The 19,052-nt window shown below is 35.8% G+C and overlaps 4 protein-coding genes across 17 annotated transcripts; 2 read left to right on the top strand and 2 right to left on the bottom strand.

Moving 5' to 3' along the window:
- Positions 1–27: 27 nt before the first annotated feature.
- On the top strand, positions 28–8,860 carry LOC107266493 (probable glutamate receptor). 14 transcript variants are annotated; one of them, XM_015737024.1, is made up of 15 exons: positions 28–640; positions 720–1,100; positions 1,179–1,342; positions 1,417–1,728; positions 1,817–1,941; positions 2,043–2,210; positions 2,287–2,522; positions 2,597–2,808; positions 3,577–3,741; positions 6,513–6,622; positions 6,692–6,710; positions 6,800–6,859; positions 6,977–7,144; positions 7,256–7,993; positions 8,313–8,860. In XM_015737024.1, the coding sequence occupies exons 2-13, from the start codon at positions 956–958 to the stop codon at positions 7,016–7,018; spliced, it is 1,758 nt and encodes a 585-aa protein (XP_015592510.1). In that variant the 5' UTR covers positions 28–640; positions 720–955; the 3' UTR covers positions 7,019–7,144; positions 7,256–7,993; positions 8,313–8,860. The 14 variants fall into 14 exon arrangements, with proteins under 14 accessions (XP_015592510.1, XP_015592508.1, XP_015592507.1 ...); XM_015737022.1 differs by having other exon boundaries at positions 7,229–7,993; XM_015737021.1 differs by having other exon boundaries at positions 6,977–7,433; positions 7,494–7,993.
- Positions 8,861–9,894: 1,034 nt separating this feature from the next.
- Positions 9,895–10,657, top strand: LOC107266501 (ejaculatory bulb-specific protein 3-like). The gene is made up of 2 exons (XM_015737049.2): positions 9,895–10,216; positions 10,423–10,657. Exons 1-2 carry the CDS (start codon positions 10,027–10,029, stop codon positions 10,605–10,607), a joined length of 375 nt encoding a protein of 124 aa, XP_015592535.1. The 5' UTR covers positions 9,895–10,026; the 3' UTR covers positions 10,608–10,657.
- An 85-nt stretch (positions 10,658–10,742) lies between these two features.
- Positions 10,743–11,682, bottom strand: LOC107266499 (ejaculatory bulb-specific protein 3). Its single transcript, XM_015737047.1, has 2 exons — positions 11,259–11,682; positions 10,743–11,175 (listed from the first exon to the last, which is right to left on the bottom strand). Exons 1-2 carry the CDS (start codon positions 11,665–11,667, stop codon positions 11,009–11,011), a joined length of 576 nt encoding a protein of 191 aa, XP_015592533.1. The 5' UTR covers positions 11,668–11,682; the 3' UTR covers positions 10,743–11,008.
- A 2,757-nt stretch (positions 11,683–14,439) lies between these two features.
- On the bottom strand, positions 14,440–15,176 carry LOC107266500 (ejaculatory bulb-specific protein 3). Its single transcript, XM_015737048.1, has 2 exons — positions 14,837–15,176; positions 14,440–14,753 (listed from the first exon to the last, which is right to left on the bottom strand). The coding sequence occupies exons 1-2, from the start codon at positions 15,159–15,161 to the stop codon at positions 14,587–14,589; spliced, it is 492 nt and encodes a 163-aa protein (XP_015592534.1). The 5' UTR covers positions 15,162–15,176; the 3' UTR covers positions 14,440–14,586.
- Between the last annotated feature and the right edge of the window lie 3,876 nt (positions 15,177–19,052).

Below are 19,052 nucleotides of genomic sequence, written 5' to 3'. Positions count from 1 at the left end.
ACATATTTAATAAATGAAGATTCTGAAGGCGCAATGACGTAGTGTGGTTATCCTGTGATTATCTTCAATAAGTGCACACGGTACGCTGCTTGGAGACTCAATCACGTATTCAGTCACGTATCCTGATATGTAAATTGTATGACAAGTCACGCGATAGATGCGCTAATAGAAATTCGAGTGATACAGTTTAACAGGGAGAACGTTCTTTGTTGATTTTATTCCTCTATATTCAATTGCGAATCTTTGAATTGCACTTCTGCAATCAAAATGATTGATTATTCGGTAGTTTGAAATCATAAAGTGACTGTAATCACACTTAATTACAGTGACTTAAACCATAAAGTGACTGTACAGAGACTGTAACGAGCCGGGCGATCGATGTGACATAGGTTCTGCTCTATTTGCATCAGATAGTTTGAAATTACCTAGTAGGCAACTTCCTAACTGCAGCTGTGCGCGAATGCTCTGTGAATAATTTGTCGAATACGAGGTAGTATAAGCTGAGGCGGAATGAATGTCAATTCTGTCAAGGGGCTTTGCTGCCAGTGTGAAATTATAGATTATGAATTAGGAAATCGTGAAGGACAGTCAAAGATATTTCTTGCTGGAAGAATATTACATCCGTGCGCGCTATTACATAGTAACTACTATGTCGGTTGGCTTATCATGAGTTTTCGAACGTACGCAACGATTCTTACTACGTATTTTCGTTTTTCTAGGAGGCAGTATAAGTCTCATGGGCTCTATCATTTGCCCTAAGGCTATTTGTCATTTTTCCTCTTATTCCTAACAGACTGTCGTTGCGTGTAATTTTCAATTGTATGGAATTTGTTGGGTCAAAAAGATCGAAGTACGCAAATCACGCATATATTTTCTCCATCTCTACGAGAACCACGCAAACGTTCAGACGACAAGGAAGTAATAGATTTCATAGATATCGAATTTTAACAACAAAATGGATTTACGGTTCTTGCTGTTTGTATTTGTCTGTGCGATACGATGCAACGACGCAAATGGATTGTCTGCACAATTTTTACAAGATTATTTTGCTGACAAATTTATACATCAAATTGTTGTATTTGCATGTTACAATCATCTTGGTACGTATACAAGTCCTGCTTTAATTCATATACATACATATGTATGTTATTATGGAATTAATTTGTCTTCTTAAACAGAAAGAGTGAGTCTATCTAGACAATTAATGTTGTCCGACACAAAGCTGTCTTACATTTCAATTTCGGAAAATATTAACATGAAGACAACTTTAGCAGTGAATTATTATAAGCTTGGTATAGTTCTCGATTTGGATTGTACAAAGAGTGAGATAGTGCTTGACAAGGTTTAAATACAAAATTTCTATGTAGTTAATGTGCTATGAAATTCGTATTAACGATAACAAAATTTTAACACTAGTTTCAAAAGGAACGTCTGCCCTATAACGAATCTTACTTTTGGATGGTGATATCCAAAGATTCTATGCCCCCGATCGAAATTCTTCGGAAACTTCCTCTGACTGTGGAGACGGAGTTTACTTTGGCACTTCATCACGATGAAATCTATGTACTTTATGACGTTTATAATCCAAGTTATCGTCACGGTGGTCGTTTAAATGTTACGTATATGGGCGTTTGGAATCCTCTTGATGGCCTCTCTATAAAGCTTACCCAATACAAATACAAAAGACGTGCTGATTTTCAAGGCTTACATCTCAACTTTTCGATCGCGGTATGTTTTACGTGAAGGCACTACTGGTTTTATCATGCAGAAGTAACGTCTGTTACAATTAATCATACAATTGTAAATACTGACCCAGCTATCGAATCCGCCTCTACCGGATTTAATGACTTATATCTCCAATCCCATTAATCGCCATCTTGATACAATGCATCGATTTAATTATGCTCTTCTGCTACAGCTACGAGATTACTATAATTATACGTAAGGATTTTTTCTAATGCGTTTCATAAAATTGCGTGGAAAAATTTAACGGAGAAATTTGTGAATTATGATTTTCACCGATATCGTGTGATTTTATGTAGAATGATTTTGACGCAATCAGAAACTTGGGGATATTTAATAAATGGCAGTTTTAACGGGTTGCTGGGAGATATGATTAAAGGACTTGTTGACGTGGGTGTAACTCCATTGCAATTTAAACGCGAGAGAATCGACGTTGCTGAATTTACAGTACAGACTTATTTGGCCAGGTAACTTTCTATATATATATTTTTAAATATATTATTTGTTATAATTTATATATATATATATACAATATATATTTAGGCCTAGTTTCTTTCTCCGTCATCCGAAGAAGACCAGCGTACGCAATGGATTTCTAAAGCCATTCAGGGAAGAAGTTTGGTGGATCGTTGTAGCAGTAGGATTTATATACTGGTTAATACTATGGTTAACCAGTAAATTGGAATTATATTACAGGAATAGAATGCCTTTTAGTAAAATAAATTTAGAAGTGGGTTTCGAAACTGGTTTTATTTGTATGGCAGCCATTTCTCAGCAAGGTATGTGAAAATGAAGATTTATAATTGTCGAATGACATTAATATTATTTCGTGGGGTTTACTCTCGTCATACAGGCTTAACCGATAGTCCAAGATTGTATTCAGGCCGAATAGTGTTTTTGTCGTTATTTGTTTGGGCATTATTGCTTTATCAATTTTATTCAGCAAGCATAGTTGGTTCACTACTCGCAGAGCCACCTCGTTATATAAATGACTTGAAAGATCTTCTGGAAAGCAATTTAGAAATTGGGATTGACGATATTGCTTACAATTATGACTTCTTTGCGGTAAGTGTTTTAGCTAATTACGTATTTACAATGTTATAATGTCACAGTCAAAAGGTGTGAAGATTATGAGAGATCTGACTTGCGTAACTATTGGGTTGGCATGAATGTAATCAGACGCTTAGTTTCTGTTTTACATATTTTATTATCTTTATGTAACTTATGCATGAAAAAAGTAGTGTTTTTCATGCCTCCGAAGTGTGGCGAAAGTGGCGCTTTGTATCTATGGATACGATAAAAATGCTGCGCATGCGCACTAGTGCTTTTTTCTCGCACTAGTGCGATAAAGTAAACTTTGTTCTCGCGCGCTGTCATGAAATGCATTCACTTTGGAAGCCTTCCTTGCTCTTCTTATGGCTGCCTCCTCCAACGAAGAGATGTTCCAGTCACTTTGGAGGCACACAAAGTAGCGTTTTTCATGCATTTGTTACAGAAAATATTATGCGATACTGGTAAAATAAAGTTCGCTTTCTCGCACTTGTATCGCAAAGTACTATTATCATACAGGAAGCTCAGTCAATAATGTAATCTCCATGAGTATCTAAGACCTGTTGCCAACGACTGGGCAAAGTTTGGATACCAAAAACAATTAATTTAAAGAAGGACATGTGTCGAGTTTTCTAGAGTGTCTCATTACTTTCATGCCAACCCAATATTATATTCCTGTTTATGAAATCGTAATATTGCTGATATGCGCCCGTACTTATTGGTTCGCTGAATAGATATTTAAAAAAATACATGACGTGTATTAGTCGCACAAATCATTTTCAGACAACAAGTGACCCCGTCGCCTTAGAACTTTATAAGCGGAAAGTGGCGCCTAATAAGTATAGAAAAAAGCCGGCTTTTTATAATCATACAGAGGGATTGCGGAAAGTGAAGAAAGGCGGTTTTGCTTTTCACGCAGACGTGAATACTGCGTATAAGATCATTACGGTGAGTCTTGTCATTTAGTGAATGTAAATGGATGGATTAGATATCCCCGTGTATTCTGTGCCGCGCCAATCTGATATGCAGAGTATATATCTATTGTGACGTTTCGTTATTTTTGAGTGTTTTTTTTTGAGTGCACTGGAGTTTTTAAGATAAACAAAATAATGATCTATTGTCCTATAAGTTACAGGCTAGGTATCCTTAATATTCTATTTAGCTCTCTCTCACTCACACATACACTCTATAATTGTCTCTAACTTACCAGTAGTACCACAGGCGACAAGAAGTGTTTTTGTTTACTTTATTCTCTCTGCTCCCCTTTTGGATTAGAAAGAGGGAGCTGGAACCACAATACAGCAGATTGCACAATGCGTCCGAAAACCGTGGTCCAGTTAAAGGTTAGGATGATAATGATTCGGGACCCACAGGTGATCACGATGATCCCCGTTCGCCGAGCCAATTATCTTTGGGGTGGGGATGAGAGTGCTATCACCACAATACAGCAGAGTGCACAATGCGTCCGAAGACTGTGGTCCAGCGGGAAATAGGTGTCGTAAAGATCAGAACCCACAGATGGTCACAATGACCCCCGTTCGCTGTATCTTCACTTCGGAAGGGTTTTTGGTGATGTGAGTTCTGGAGCGTTGCTGACAGCACCGGCACTATGACGTTGCTGCAGGAATTCTTTTTGAGGAGTGCAGGTTTCTTAATAATTGAACTTTCTATAGCTTCTACTGCTTCCTGTCCTCTAGTGGTGTACAAGTATCTAGTTGATTCGTCTAGAGAGACACGAATGAATCGAATGCTTTCCTATCGAGGAAGCCGCTGCTTATATCCTCGATAGGCATACGTTAAAACTAGTGGGGGTAACGATTTTTATCCACCCGAGGTGTTAACGTCGCTTTTTGGATTCAATATTTTGATTTATTATTTGATTTAATTATTCGATTTGACTAATTGGATTAACGGTTCCTTTAAGTACCGGCTTACTGGTATTTCTATTGTCTTCGCCGGGTGCCGGCTTATAGCGTCTGGGCACTTGTTTGTTTTGATCTCAGTCTGTCTACTGTATCTTGGATTCTAGGAATATTAAAAGTAATAATTTCTAATATTATATCCTCATGACTGTCGCTGTGACTAGATTCAAGGGAATTACGCAATACTAGATATTTAAAAGTCCTGTCTTCCCTTTCCTTTATCGGCGTCGCTGTGAGAGGTCGATAGGATTATTGAGGAATTCTAGGATTTCAGGAGTTCTCTCAGATACTGTTATGCACGTCCACAGTGCGCTATGCACTCTTATGTGGGGCTCTTGACGTATCCATCATCGAGAATGGATGATTGGGAAGGAAAAAGGATAGAGGATAGGGGGGTATAAGGTCGGAACGTTACACTATATACAGCATTTCAATCGGTAAGGTTTATTTGTAGGGGTCTCTGAAACTCCGACTTGCGTGACACCATATCCCATAAGATGTTCAGTTTATTTACCTCTTCAGTTTACAGTATCAGATGGTAACTTTTAATTCGCTTAGATGTTACGTCAGAATTTCTCATTGTAGGATACATTCTCGGAAGATGAAATTTGTGATTTGGTGGAAATTCAGTTATTTCCAGCTAAGCACGTTGCAACTGTGACTAGCAAGCATTCTCCGTTTAAGAAGATGGTGACTTATGGGTTGGTTTTTAAATTGATTACCAATATTGGATCAAAGGAGAATTGTCACTTGGTCTTAATTTAATTATTTTTCAATTTATTTGTATACACATCTGTTTATAGAATGAGACAAATTATGGAACATGGACTTTCAGAACGTTTGATGCATGTGTGGCAATATAGACGACCAATTTGCCCGAAAACTCATAGTTCTACACCTGTTCCTGTAGCATTGGGAGAATTTCTTCCAGCTACTTTGCTTCTGTTGATGGGTTTAATTATTGCTGTTGCTGTTTTGAGCGTGGAGAATTTTTGTAAACGTTGCAAGTATCCTGAGCAACTTTCGTGTAATACATATGTGATACCAGGATTCAAAAATCAGGCAGATATCAATATGTATATTCAAGGGCACTCCTAATCCCTAAGAAGATCTAATTGTCAGTAATATTAAAATTATCTGTGTTGAGTAATGTCACTATAACAGGAGTATAGATGAAATAAGTGATTCAAGAAGAAATTTAATTTTTACACTAATCTTGAAAATATGAATTATGGATTTCTGTCATTGACAAGATAATTTTATAATAATTGTTACATTAATGCGTTATTCAATAATTATTTAGGTAATTAAAATGATTCTCGTATAGTAGGTAATTAAAAAAACAATACAGATATAAAAACGTATGTTATTAAGAATTATTTTGTCACATAGCAATATTATAAACCTGAAGGATAGATTGTAAAAATAGTTGAAATTACTTAGTTGTTATATTTGAGTGATAAGATTTTTTAAACGATTTAACCATTTATTTTTGCATAATTGTGACTATGGCGTTTGAAAATGTTATGGAGCTTTGACAATTTAGAATATGTGGATTAATGTTATTATAGCGTATCGTCGCTTTCCTGAATGTAATCATCTTCACGGTATATCAAATAAATAGTAATTGCACCTGCAATCATTTTTATACACGTTTTATATTTTAGTACAGTGTCACTGTACGAGCATAAGATTATGAAACGGTTTACAAAACAGTGTAAACGAAGTTTGCTTGTTTCTATAGATAACTCTGCACAAGTTGTAAAAATGATTTTGTACGTTTCTCTTTTACTTCTGACATTACCGAGGCATACGACAACCGATCAGACGTCTATACAATTTGCAAAAGATTATTTTTTGAAAAAGTCTACGTCAAATCGCCATCTTTGGCTGTTTAGAGAATTACGGTATTTATTGCAATATTGGTATATATGAGTTTAAGCAAATTCGAATTAAAATACAATGTTTTACTACAGAAAGCTTCAAGTTTATAAGGTAAATGGCGTTGAGAGATATAAGCATTTCTTATATATCCATAACTGCTAATCTTAACATGCAGAGTATATACTTGCTCTCACTTATAGCAGAATTGGCATTATTCTTTATCTATAGATTGCCAAATGGATGCAGATGTCTTTTATCAGGTTAATATGTAATCTAATAAAATTCCAACTATGCACGTCACTCTCACATTAAGGTAAAAGTTCTGTTTTAATATACAAAGGTTTTTAGATATTAATATAGTGTTTATTCTTGACTAGTATCAATCTGTTAAGAGAAACATCTTGAGGATACTTAGGTAATGGATCTTACAATGGAGTCATAGGACTTATGCAGAAGGGATTAGTCGACATTGCAATATCGCCAATGCATATGAATCAAGAGAGACTTGGAATTCTTGACACATCAGTTGAAACAGCAGCATGCAAGTAAGAAAGATTCCTCCTCCAATCTCTGATCCTGATTTTGAATTACTATTCTGTACAAACTCCTGCATACTTTTTTGTATACAGACCATATTTCATATTTTGGCATCCCAGGATCCAGCAACGTTAAACACAGATATACATATGAATCCATTTACAAATGAAATATGTAAAACACACTTTTGTGTTAAAGTTGAATTACACTATACTCGACGGATGCCTAGTAACAGTTTGGTAATGCAGCCTTTTACAGAAACTTTCTTGACTTTCTTAGGCGCAGTTTCCCAACAGAGTAAGTCAGTTATTTCTTTCCTATACATTGTGTTTTTAAATTAAGAAAATTGTATTACAGACTTGAACGATGCTCCGAATCTCTAATCTGGTCGTGTGGTTTTTATTTCTGTTTTTGTATGGGGATTACTTTTATATAAATTTTATTCGGCAAGTGTTGTAGGTTCGTTACTAGCTGATTCGCCACGTTATATCAATGCACTGCAGGACCTCTGTGACAGCGGAATGCCACTTGGTGTCGAAGATATGCCGTAAAATTATAAATTTTTTGCAGTGTGCCATTAATATTTTATTTGATGAATTTTAATGTATCTATTGTTAATAATTGTAATTGTATGCTGTTAACTGTATTATTACATGACAACTTGTATTCATATACTGTTGTAATCCGTATCAGACAACAAATGATCCTTTGGTACTGGATATTTATATGACCAGAAATGCTCTTCATACAGGACGAAAGAATAAATCATTCTTTCATGCGCAAGAAGAATGGCATAGGGTTCAAAAAGGAAATATTACATTTTTTCCGATGTCGCCACTGCGCATAAAATTATCATGGTTAGTAGTTATACAGGGTGTCTCCTAAGCCCCGGACAAGAGACATGCCGTTAGATCCGGCGTGAAAAAATAAAAATATTTGGGTTAACAAAAATCAAAAATTTTAATTAGTTTAATAATTATTAAAGATTAAAGTAAGCCAACAATAAGCGCGTGAAAACTGGTAACTCCTCCTCAGTTGATTTTTGTTAACGCCAATATTTTTATTTTTTCACGCCGGATCTAACGGTATGTCTCTTGTCCGGGGCTCAGGAAACACCCTGTATACGTAGCTAAGCACCGTACAACAACTTTTATATCATTATTCCTATTTTCGTAGGAATTTTTTACAGAGGATGAAATATGTGACTAGGTGGAAATTTATATGTATCCACTGTACTGCCTGGCTGCTGGGTCTATCAAATAATCGAATTTGAAGGAAGTGCTTGCTTGTCGGTTAGTCAATTACATTATGTTAGTTTTGTTTGTGCGTCATTGATGTAAATAAATATTTATTTAGAATGCGTGACATTGTTGAACATGGTTTGAAAGTTCATCAACACATATGGCAATGTAAACGTCCACAATGTACAGTGAATCACAGTGCTCTACCGAATCCGATTTCTTTGTCCTAATTCATTCCAGCAACTTTTCTTTTACTAATGGGAGTCGCAGCAGCTACGATAGTTTTGTTCATTGAGAAATATATTGATTGGCAAATGCATCAAAATTGTTTACAATTATCACACTGGACGTGGATAATGTTAAAATTGAAACAGTTAATAGACAGGAACAAAATCAAGTAACGACGATATTATATTGCCTATGAAACTGTCTTAACGTTAAATCGATGACTCATGGGAATGAAAATAAAATTTATTCATATCATTTTTCGTTAATCACTGCACATTTTTCGTTCAAGTTTGACAAGTTTCAAGCTTCGATGTAAAATTGCACGATACCTACACGTATATTATATCCACCATATATAAATACAAGGTGAAACAGGTTTACCTTGAGGCAGGGTCATACGGGCTACGCAGACGAATCTCATGCATTTATTCTCGCATCGAATAAATCTCTTGCAGCGTTGATATTACCCAAAAGTATTATGTCTCTAATTTTTCATCTATATATTTAAACTCGATTGCTCTTCGTAAAACTCGTTTATTCGTATGTAATTTTAGACTCACAAATTTGTATGTGTCCCTCGTTTATACCTTATTTTATTTTTATTGAATGATTCTTCATACTTATAGAACCTACACTACCGCCAAAGTGGTGCTAATGGATTAGCAAATAAGATATAATAAACATGCATGAAAAATATTTGTAAGGCAAATATTTTTTAAAAATAATCCTTATAATTCCTCGAACTTCAAGTCAAGGTGTGAATTTTTTATCTTGTTTAGCCTTACTGTATTAACGACTAGTATATTATTCCATTGAGATATTTTTTTTAACTTGGCAATATTAACATACCTATTGCTTTATTATGAAAATTTTTGCAATAAAAGAATCCATTCATGATCAAAAGTACACTTTCGACAGTATAGACACGTTCGGTTGATATTATTTTTAATCAAATACGTCCTGCAACGTGCCATGTCAAAGTAAAATGTACGTGATGTAACGGTTTATTTATGAAAATATTATTCTTTGTAAGCAAGACGTGGTCCATATACAAAGTGTAATTACAGCTCGGAATTGTCATAGCCTTCGTGTAAGTATGTTTGTTTGTAGAGACGGATGGGTAACTGGCATTAAAAAAGATAACGTGTATGTCAGCGAAAACCCATATGGAATATACGATTAACTGTTTTATTCAATGTCTACGCGTTGTTATTTTAATTTTCCTCTTCCTGATTAATGAATACCTATAAACAGGGAGTGGGGCCTTTATAAAGCAGCGAACAAAAAAATTTTTTAACAGTGATACTATTACACTACTTCGTCGAACATATTAGAACAGTGATAGAACGGGCAGTATAGATAGCTATTGGGCGAATTAATTCGATCTCTATAGGAATCGTATTTCGTATCTCTATAGGAATATGATTGGCGTTTATGTCCTCGTGTTGGCTGTCATTGGCTGTAACGCAGTTTACGCTGATGAATTTTACAGCAATAAATATGACAATGTAAATGTGAATCAAATTTTAAAAAGCGAACGGCTTTTGCAACGTTATATTCTCTGTTTACTTGACAAAGGATCTTGTACATCTGACGGCCGCTTCTTTAAAGGTAAATTTTTTGTCCTGAATTAATTACAAAATTAAAAAAATTTAATGAACTTTTTAATTAATGATAATTCTTCTTTATTTTCGATGCTAATCTATTAGTTTACAATTTAAGTATCCTTGTCAGTTAATTAAAGTACGGTTACTGAAAATTATAATTGTGGCAAGTAAATACTTAAGCTTTAATATAATGTCTGTTACAATTTGTAGAAATATTACCGGAGGCTTTAGCAACGAATTGTTCAAAATGCAGCATGAAGCAAAGAGAAATAGTGAAAACCTTGACTTTGCATCTAATGAATAATAAGCCTGACCACTGGCGCGAATTTGTGGAAAAATACGATCCGGATAACAAATATAGAACTTCCTTCCTAAATTTCATAATGTCAAGTTGAGTACAAATGGATTAATAATTAATAGAAGGTCGCTATGATATTAAAAAATATACTGTCTTTCGCTTGAATTCACTAAAAATGTTATTCTACACTGTAATTTATTGTTGGGCTTATAAATAAAAGAAATTTCCTCAATTGCCATTTCTATAATATTATAAAGTATTGTTTTTCATTATACGATTCATGACCATTAATTATCGTCAAGATTATTTCATTAAATCAATTAGAAACTTAATCACATGGATTTCACTTTAGGAAATAGGTTAAGAACACAGACATTTTTTAATATTATTTAATATCTCCCTATGTATGATATTTCAACAATATTACTTTTAACGCTTATGCATGTGATCGAAGACGAATTAATACGTAAAATCATAGAAACTTATCAAAACAATTCTTTAGCTCACGATTTTCTTCTTTTTGGCAGTTTCTACGAATATCGCAACCGCCTTTTTCCACTCCTCCGGACGATTTTCTGTGTACCATAGAACCACTTTATCGAACAAGATCTTTTGTTTCTCGGTGCATCTCTTACACTGCGTTACGAGTGATTCGGGAAAATTTCCTATGTAAAGAAATCTAATAATTATATGCTCGATGAATGACTGTTAGTAGATAGAGAAAATATTCAGATCTGAATGTACAAACCTCCGAACAATTTCGCATCAGGAGTCAAGCAGGGTCCAGCCCCAATGAAACAGTTAAAGTACTGATCGCGTAGTCGATCGTTGGCTAAAATATCATCAGCGTTAACGTAATCGTACTTGTCCGAATATAATTCGACATTCTCGCTCGACACAATGGCCACGGCGACCGTGGCCACGAGTAAAACTATACAGACGGTACGAGACATTATTCTTATCGTGTCGATCTCCTTGGACAGTACTAAGGATCCTCCCTGTGATCTTCCGTATTTATACGTGCTGTTAAAGACCGGCATTTGCGTAATTTGTGTGGTATTGCTTCTGACCATCTCGTGACGATCATCACCCTTGCGAACGTCGATATTGATGACGATTGTATAAGAAAAGTATAAATCAAACCTTATTTCATTCATTATTCTAACTGATCTTAGCTCTCTAATAACTCATCGTGTAAGACCGTGTGCGTTGCGTATTATTTTCAAATCTTTATTGCAGTACGTACGTAGAAACCTGTTTTGTAGAGATGTAAAACTTGCTTAAATCGACTGCCGTATTTTGTTGTTTTTATTTTTATAGTTGTTTGCATTTTTACCACGTCTTTTCGAGGTGACGATTTGCATTTGGAATCAACGTGATAGTACTTTCAATTTACAGGTAATCTACTCTTACAGTGGCTGTCATATAGAAATATTTCAATATTTATTCGCAGTTGTTATTCGTGTCTTTGATTTAGACTGCAGCAATGAATAAATATTTGCTCGAAAAATACGTCAGGACCTGTCTATTGAAGATCTGCAAATAGATATTTAAGAAAATTTTGTCAGCTATAGACGCAAGGGATTTATCGAAAGATTGATTGATTGTTTATTATTATTTGTAAAATAAAATCTCATAAAATATTCATGTTGACGTACCTCATCTCATTATAAAGCATTAATGGAAATAATTCCGTCTGGAGATAGTAAAAACGATATAACCAGTTTCCATCACGTAAAGATACTGATTATGCCCTTGAAACGTTAATTAATTTTCTTGCATTTAGGAAAATTATTATTCACGTAACTAAAGTGTGTTGGATATTAATCAAACAGTGACGTACAATATATTTGTACTTCAATGTAATATTCACTAGTAAGGGTTGGTTTCACTAAAGTTAACTGATGATATCAACCGATTCTAGAACCAATTTTTTAATCTCGATATTTAAACCTCAGTTAGTTTTGGTTTTCAAGTTTTTTGTGTAACCCTTATATAAATCGCTTGCAATGGGTTTACCCTTGCTAAATAATAGTATACTGTACTGCAAGTTTTGAAAGTGTGATATCCAGACAGTGTGAAGCTTGCAGCATGAGACGAGAACTAATACTGATTCGTACTAGTACGAGCGTCAATGCAGTATGAGCCGAGGTGAGTTGTTGATACACGATATTTTTGGTAATTACTGCGAAGGAAAGTCTTACTCGAGAAGCAAGCGAATGGAATAAAAACGGCCGGTGGCGCCACTGAAAGCGCGCGATATTAAGTTATTTGTGCAGTGCGCATGCGCCAAGAAAGTCCTAGGCTTGAAAATAAATTATTTCAAATGCGCTTATGTGCCAACGTTTTTTATTTACTGTTCGAAAATGAGACACCTCACGCAATCTGCACAGGTTTCGAAAATTAAACTTTTGAAGTAGGCGTTACAAAAAAAAGTACATTGAAACTGGTCAATTCAAACGGAAAATACAATCCACTGAAAACGTATAAGCTAAATTCATACTTGTGTGACAAATTTGGATGCAGAAAGTAAGTATGAAATAATTTAGAGTAAAAAAAATGTTAAGATATATGAATAATATGCCTTAAAATTTCATAGATCAAACGACGTTAGAATATTGACAACAATAAAATAAGTGAATCTTTGATACTCTGACTGCAATTGTCGCACTGGTTCTTGGTAATAATTTGCATTATTCATTCCACGTAGCAGTACGCAATGAACAACTTAATTCTAGTTATAATTAAAAAAAAAGATTAATTCCGTTTATGCAATTATTAAAATGGAATGCAGTCCAAAACATACATTAAACGATTCTGTAATTGAAGTCATTATAATGAACATGTCGATAGGTAATTGTAATTATACTATGTGTAATACAAGTCGTAATATTACTGATACATTCATACTGTAAACGTTAAACGAATTGCTTCCTCATAGAGGAAGCTATGTGACGGTGGAAAATTTTCCTTCCTCCAAATTGCTTCCTCCGAATCGTAAGTAGTGTACGAAGTCACTGTATGAGGATGCCAAGAATTTTAATTTTGCAATTTGCTTCCTCTGAATCGTGGGTAGTAGATGAAAATTCATCTATGAGGAAGCCAAAGATTAAAAAAAATGAAAATTCTTCCTCATATAAGGACTTCGTAAACTGCTTACGATTCGGAGGAAGCAAATTGCAAGTTTCAATTTGCAGCTTTTTTTATTTATGTTGTGTCACTATTTCCAATGATCATGCACAATTTTAGTGTTGCCATCTAGTGGGAAGCACCTGCTCTACAACCAGTTGCAGTCTGTTTATATCAGGGAGACGAGACAGTCGGGAAGTTAGCATCAAAAGATAAAAAGGTATTTGCTTTTAATCAGGGACTGCAATTGAACAAAATATCGTTTCGGTTACGGTGTTCACAATGGTAAAAGCTTGAATTTCGGTTTCAGTTTTCTATTTTGGGTTATTCATTCATCATTTTTTGCTTATGGCTTTCAGTTGCGGTTTTCGAATTTAATAAATTTCCGTTTGGGTTTTAAAGAGAGATAGTTTTTGTTGCATCTAATAAATAATAAGCCTGACCACTGGCGCGAATTTGTGGAAAAATACGATCCGGATAACAAATATAGAACTTGCTTCCTAAATTTCATAATGTCAAGTTGAGTACAAATAGATTAATAATTAATAGAAGGTCGCTATGATATTAAAAAATATACTGTCTTTCGCTTGAATTCACTGAAAATGTTATTCTACACTCTAATTTATTGTTGGGCTTATAAATAAAAGAAATTTCCTCAATTGCCATTTCTATAATATTATAAAGTATTGTTTTTCATTATACGATTCATGTCCATTAATTATCGTCATGATTATTTCATTAAACCAATTAGTAACTTAATCACATGGATTTCATTTTTGGAAATAGATTAAAAACACAGACATTTTTTAAAGTTATTATTAACTGTATATTTTTCTGTTTAATATCTCCCTATTCATGATATTTCAACAATATTACTTTTAACGCTTATACATGTGATCGACGACGAATTAATACGTAAAGTCATAGAAACGTATCGAAACAATTCTTTAGCTCACGGTTTTCTTCTTCTTGGCAGCTTCTATGAATATCTCAACCGCCTTTTTCCACTCCTCCGGACGATTTTCTGTGTACCATACAACCACTTTATCGAACATGATCTTTTGCCTCTCGGTGCATCTCTTACACTGCGTTACGAGTGATTCGGGAAAGTTTCCTAAGTAAAGAAATCTAATAATTATATGTTCGATGAATGACTGTTAGTGGATAGACAAAATATTCAGATCTGAATGTACAAACCTCCGAAGAATTTCGCATCAGGAGTCAAGCAGGGTCCAGCCCCAGTGAAACAGTTAAAGTACTGATCGCGTAGTCGATCGTTGGCTAAAATTTCATCAGCGTTAACGTAATCGTACTTGTCCGAATATAATTCGACATTCTCGCTCGACACAATGGCCACGGCGACTGTGGCCACGAGTAAAACTATACAGACGGTACGAGACATTATTCTTATCGTGTCGATCTCCTTGGACAGTACTAAGGATCCTCCCCGTGATCTTCCGTATTTATACGTGCTGTTAAAGACCGGCATTTGCGTAATTTGTGTGGTATTGCTTCTGACCATTTCGTGACTGTCATCGTCCTTGTGATCGTCGATATTGATGTTTGAAAAAAAATATAATCAAACCTCATCATTAATTATTCTGACAGAGTTTCGCTCTCTGATAACTCATCGTGTAAGGCCGTGTAGACTGTATATTATTATTTTTCAATCTTTATTGCAGTACACGGAAACCTGTTTTGTAGAGATGTAAAGCTTGCTAAAATCGACTGGTATACTTTGTTGTCTTTATTTTTATAGTTTTTAGTATTTTTACCACGTTCTTTCGAGCTCACGATTTACATTCGGAATCAACGTGATAGTACTTTTAATCTACAGGTAATCTAGTCTTACAGTGACTTTCATATAGAAATATGAATTGGCTAAAATATGTTTTACTCATGAACATACTACACTGCAAATTCAAGTGACGATATCATATTAAATATATTCCCAGTATACTCCAAAGTATATTCCCTATTCTTTCTGTGGTAGTCACTTTTTACTTGCAAATGTGTTATTTTTACGTTGGCATATGTGGGAATAGCAACGCACTTGTAAATATCTAAAAAGTGACTACCATGAAATGGATAGGGAATAACAGACGTGGATTTGCATTGTATATAGTCACGCATTGTAATGTTTATTTGCAGTTATTATTCGTTTCTTTGATTTTGACTGCAGCAGTGAATAAATATACGCTCGAAAAATGCGTCAGGACCTATCTATTTAAGACCTGCAAATATATATTTAAGAAAATTCTGTTACTCACAGAGGCAAAGAATTTAGTCAAAGATTTATTGATTGTGTATTATTATTTGTAAAAAATATCAAAATATTCGTATCGACGTACCTCATCTCAGGTAGTAAAAACAAGGTAGCAAGGTAACAACTGAGCAAGGTAGTAAAAACGATATAACCAGTTTTCATCACGCGAAGATACTGATCATGGCTTTGAAACGTCAATCAATTTTCTTGCATTTAGGAAAATTGTCATGTACGTAACTAAAGTGTGTTGGATATTAATCAAACAGTGACGCACAATATATTTATACTGCAATTTAATGTTTATTAGTAAAGGTTGGTTTCAGCAACGTTAACTGGTGATATCAACTAATTCCAGATCCAATTTTCTAATCTCGACATTTAAACCTCAGTTAATTTTTGTTTTCAAATTCTTTGTGTATCTCTTGTATAAATTGCTTGCAATGGGTTTAACCTTGCTAAAAAATAGTATACTGTACTGCAAGTGTTGAAAGTAGCGATATTCGGCCAGTGTCAGGTGAGTTGTCGATACACGATATTTTTGGTAATTCCTGTGAAGGAAAGTTTTATTTGAGAAGCAAGCGAATGGAATAAAAACAGCCGATGGCGCCACTGAGAGCGCGCAATATTGAGTTATTTATTAAAATTCATACTTGTGTGACAAATTTAGTTGCGGAAAATAAGTATGAAATACTTCTGAGTAAAAAAATGTTAAGGCATATGAACAAAATATGCCTTAAAATTTCATAGATCAATCGACGTCACATTATTGATGATAATGAGATGAGTGAATTTTTGATACTCTGACCATAATTGTCGGATTGGTTCTTGGTAATGTTTTGCATTATTCATTGCACGGAGCAGTACGGAATGTAATACTTAACTCCAGTTATATCTTTAAAAATGAATTCTAATTAAAATCATTATTACAAATATATTGATGGTTAATTGTAATTATACTATGTGTAGTATAAGCTTGCTGTCCTATGTTTAGAAGGCAGAACAGGAACGACGGAATTCGAAAAATAGTTTGATGGGGGTTGACCATACTTCTTCGTCATGAGAATGTCAAACGATGCCCGGGTTCCCCATGTAGAAGAAAAAACGAAAATTCGGAAAGTGTAAAAATCAATTTTCGTTCATTAAAATCAATAATAAGGACACATATTGTTAGAGAATCATGAAATATTATCTATAAGATTGTATAGATTGGAATGCGAAGATTTTGAATTCGTAAAAATTATCAAAGTTTTAAGGTTAGAATGTCTGCCCGTTTTCTGAAAAGTATGGTATATGAGGACCCGGGCGTAACCCGGGCCTCGTTCGACATTTTCGGAACGAGGATGATTGATCAACCCCCACCAACTGTTTTTCTGATTCCGTCGTTCCTGTTCTGTCTTCTATACACGGGACAGCACCATCGACATATCCTTCCCTTCCTTTCCTCATGGCTGACTCCTCCAATGAGGAGATGTGCCAGTCCATCGACATATAGGTGTGGGCCTACGAGAGAGGTAAGTACAGAGATAAGTAGGGAGATGCTCAATGCATACGGAGTAGATAAAAATTGAATTGAAATTGTAGAATATTGAAAATAAATTATGTTCAAATTGAAATATTAATAAATTAGGTGTTTGGAACATTAAAATAATTAATTAAATCAATAAAGTAAAATATTAACACTTAGAAATGGGAAATTCTGGCCAAGTATATTTAGAAGTACTGGAAGTTGCCCAAAATTGTGTGCGCGCAAATTCGTCGCGCAGAACTCGATGAGTAGGAGCAGGCGGAGAGTGGGGGGAGCGCTCGAGGCAGTGCCCGGACTTGGAGCGCTCATTCTTCCACGAGCCGGTCTCCTATACTGGTCTCTTGGAAACACCCTTCATATCCATTTGCAATCTTTTTCTTCTTCTATATTTATTTCTTCTTTACTTTCTTATTTATCTCTTTCCTTATTTCTTCTCAACTTTTATACCCTTATTCCTTACTATTCTACTTTTTAACTTCTTTATTTCTATCTTCCCTTCTGTCTTCTCGTTTCACTCTGTTCCCTCTCACTTTCCATTGTGCTTGTCTTGCTTGTCCTATTCCTTTGGTCTGGTCGAGCATATTTATTCGAGTAATCATATAAGGGTAGTCACCCTGTTAGAGTAGCTACATGTATAGACCATGGTGTCGAGGGTTGCCCTTCCGCCTCATCCGCTGAGCTTGCTCAGTGGGTCGGGCCCAAGTTGTGGCCGCAACAGGACCTTATGGGTCTCCCGACGGGGGCCTTGAGCCCCCTTAGGGTATCTACGGCCATGGTCTTTCGTATAGTGAATCTAATCAGAGTGTCTAACTCTCGCGTATTTAGTATAATTTGTTCGCTTTGCTAAAAACGCTCCAATATGTCGTTGACCCTCGAGCACTCGTGTGGATAGAGACGATCCTATGTGTCGGTGGGGAGGTCGAGCGGGGTAGTCCGTTGGCTCTGGGTAAGGTACTATCTGTGCTTGTGCTCTTGGCTCAGCTTCACTTGGGGTAGGTGCGGGTGCTATTGAGCACCTGCTAGTCTAAAGTCACCCTCTGTCGGAGAAATTTTGCGCGGGGATCAATGGCTGACGGGGTCCGCCTGTGGCGGCGGACGTGGTTCCTTATGTCTAACCCCCTGAGCTTGCTCGGTGGGAAGGGACGGAGGTTGTAGCGTTGAATATCGTCCCTCGGGACGTCCTGGCGGTGCTCGCAAGGGCGCCGTCGGGTGCTACGCCCGTGGTCTTTCGTTACGGTGAATCCTTGACTAGGGGTAGACCTTTCGCGTTTAACTTACGTTACCACTTTTGCGTTTTCCTTGGCGTTCGACCCGACTTCCCTCCTTTCCTGAGGTTTTTCCCCTTTAGTCCTGCGCGCGACAGCGGTAGGACTCGGGGGTTTTCGTCAATAAAAAAAAAGCACGGTCACCTATGGGACCTCGGAGGGGTCGTAACTCCCTTGTGGAGAGGCAGGACCTCACGGAAACGGGCGAGGAGGGGCCCATCGCTCCCTTATACTTCCTATTTTTCCTACTTTTTCCAGTGTTCTCTTTTCTCGCTCCTCCCGAATAATCTGGTCCTCGTGCACACGTTTTACGCACTTTCTTCTCTCCTTGTTCCCTCAATCCTTACCATCTCTCTT

The sequence above is a fragment of the Cephus cinctus genome, unplaced genomic scaffold (assembly GCF_000341935.2).
Source record: "Cephus cinctus unplaced genomic scaffold, Ccin1 Ccin1_scaffold0318, whole genome shotgun sequence".
In the NCBI taxonomy this organism is placed as follows: domain Eukaryota; kingdom Metazoa; phylum Arthropoda; class Insecta; order Hymenoptera; family Cephidae; genus Cephus; species Cephus cinctus.
This window is presented reverse-complemented; position numbering and strand designations above follow the sequence as displayed.

What these genes read in the sequence shown, in the direction of transcription:
- LOC107266493 (XM_015737016.1), top strand. Translation starts at nt 956, where the DNA reads ATGGATTTACGGTTCTTGCTGTTTGTATTTGTCTGTGCGATACGATGC. An exon ending in TGCATGTTACAATCATCTTG is followed by an intron (nt 1,101 to 1,178) that starts GTACGTATACAA and finishes CTTCTTAAACAG; the next exon opens with AAAGAGTGAGTCTATCTAGA. An exon ending in ATCTCAACTTTTCGATCGCG is followed by an intron (nt 1,729 to 1,816) that starts GTATGTTTTACG and finishes ATACTGACCCAG; the next exon opens with CTATCGAATCCGCCTCTACC.
- LOC107266500 (XM_015737048.1), bottom strand. Translation starts at nt 15,161, where the DNA reads ATGGTCAGAAGCAATACCACACAAATTACGCAAATGCCGGTCTTTAAC. An exon ending in TGATGCGAAATTCTTCGGAG is followed by an intron (nt 14,754 to 14,836) that starts GTTTGTACATTC and finishes TTCTTTACTTAG; the next exon opens with GAAACTTTCCCGAATCACTC.
- LOC107266501 (XM_015737049.2), top strand. Translation starts at nt 10,027, where the DNA reads ATGATTGGCGTTTATGTCCTCGTGTTGGCTGTCATTGGCTGTAACGCA. An exon ending in TGACGGCCGCTTCTTTAAAG is followed by an intron (nt 10,217 to 10,422) that starts GTAAATTTTTTG and finishes TACAATTTGTAG; the next exon opens with AAATATTACCGGAGGCTTTA.
- LOC107266499 (XM_015737047.1), bottom strand. Translation starts at nt 11,667, where the DNA reads ATGAATGAAATAAGGTTTGATTTATACTTTTCTTATACAATCGTCATC. An exon ending in TGATGCGAAATTGTTCGGAG is followed by an intron (nt 11,176 to 11,258) that starts GTTTGTACATTC and finishes TTCTTTACATAG; the next exon opens with GAAATTTTCCCGAATCACTC.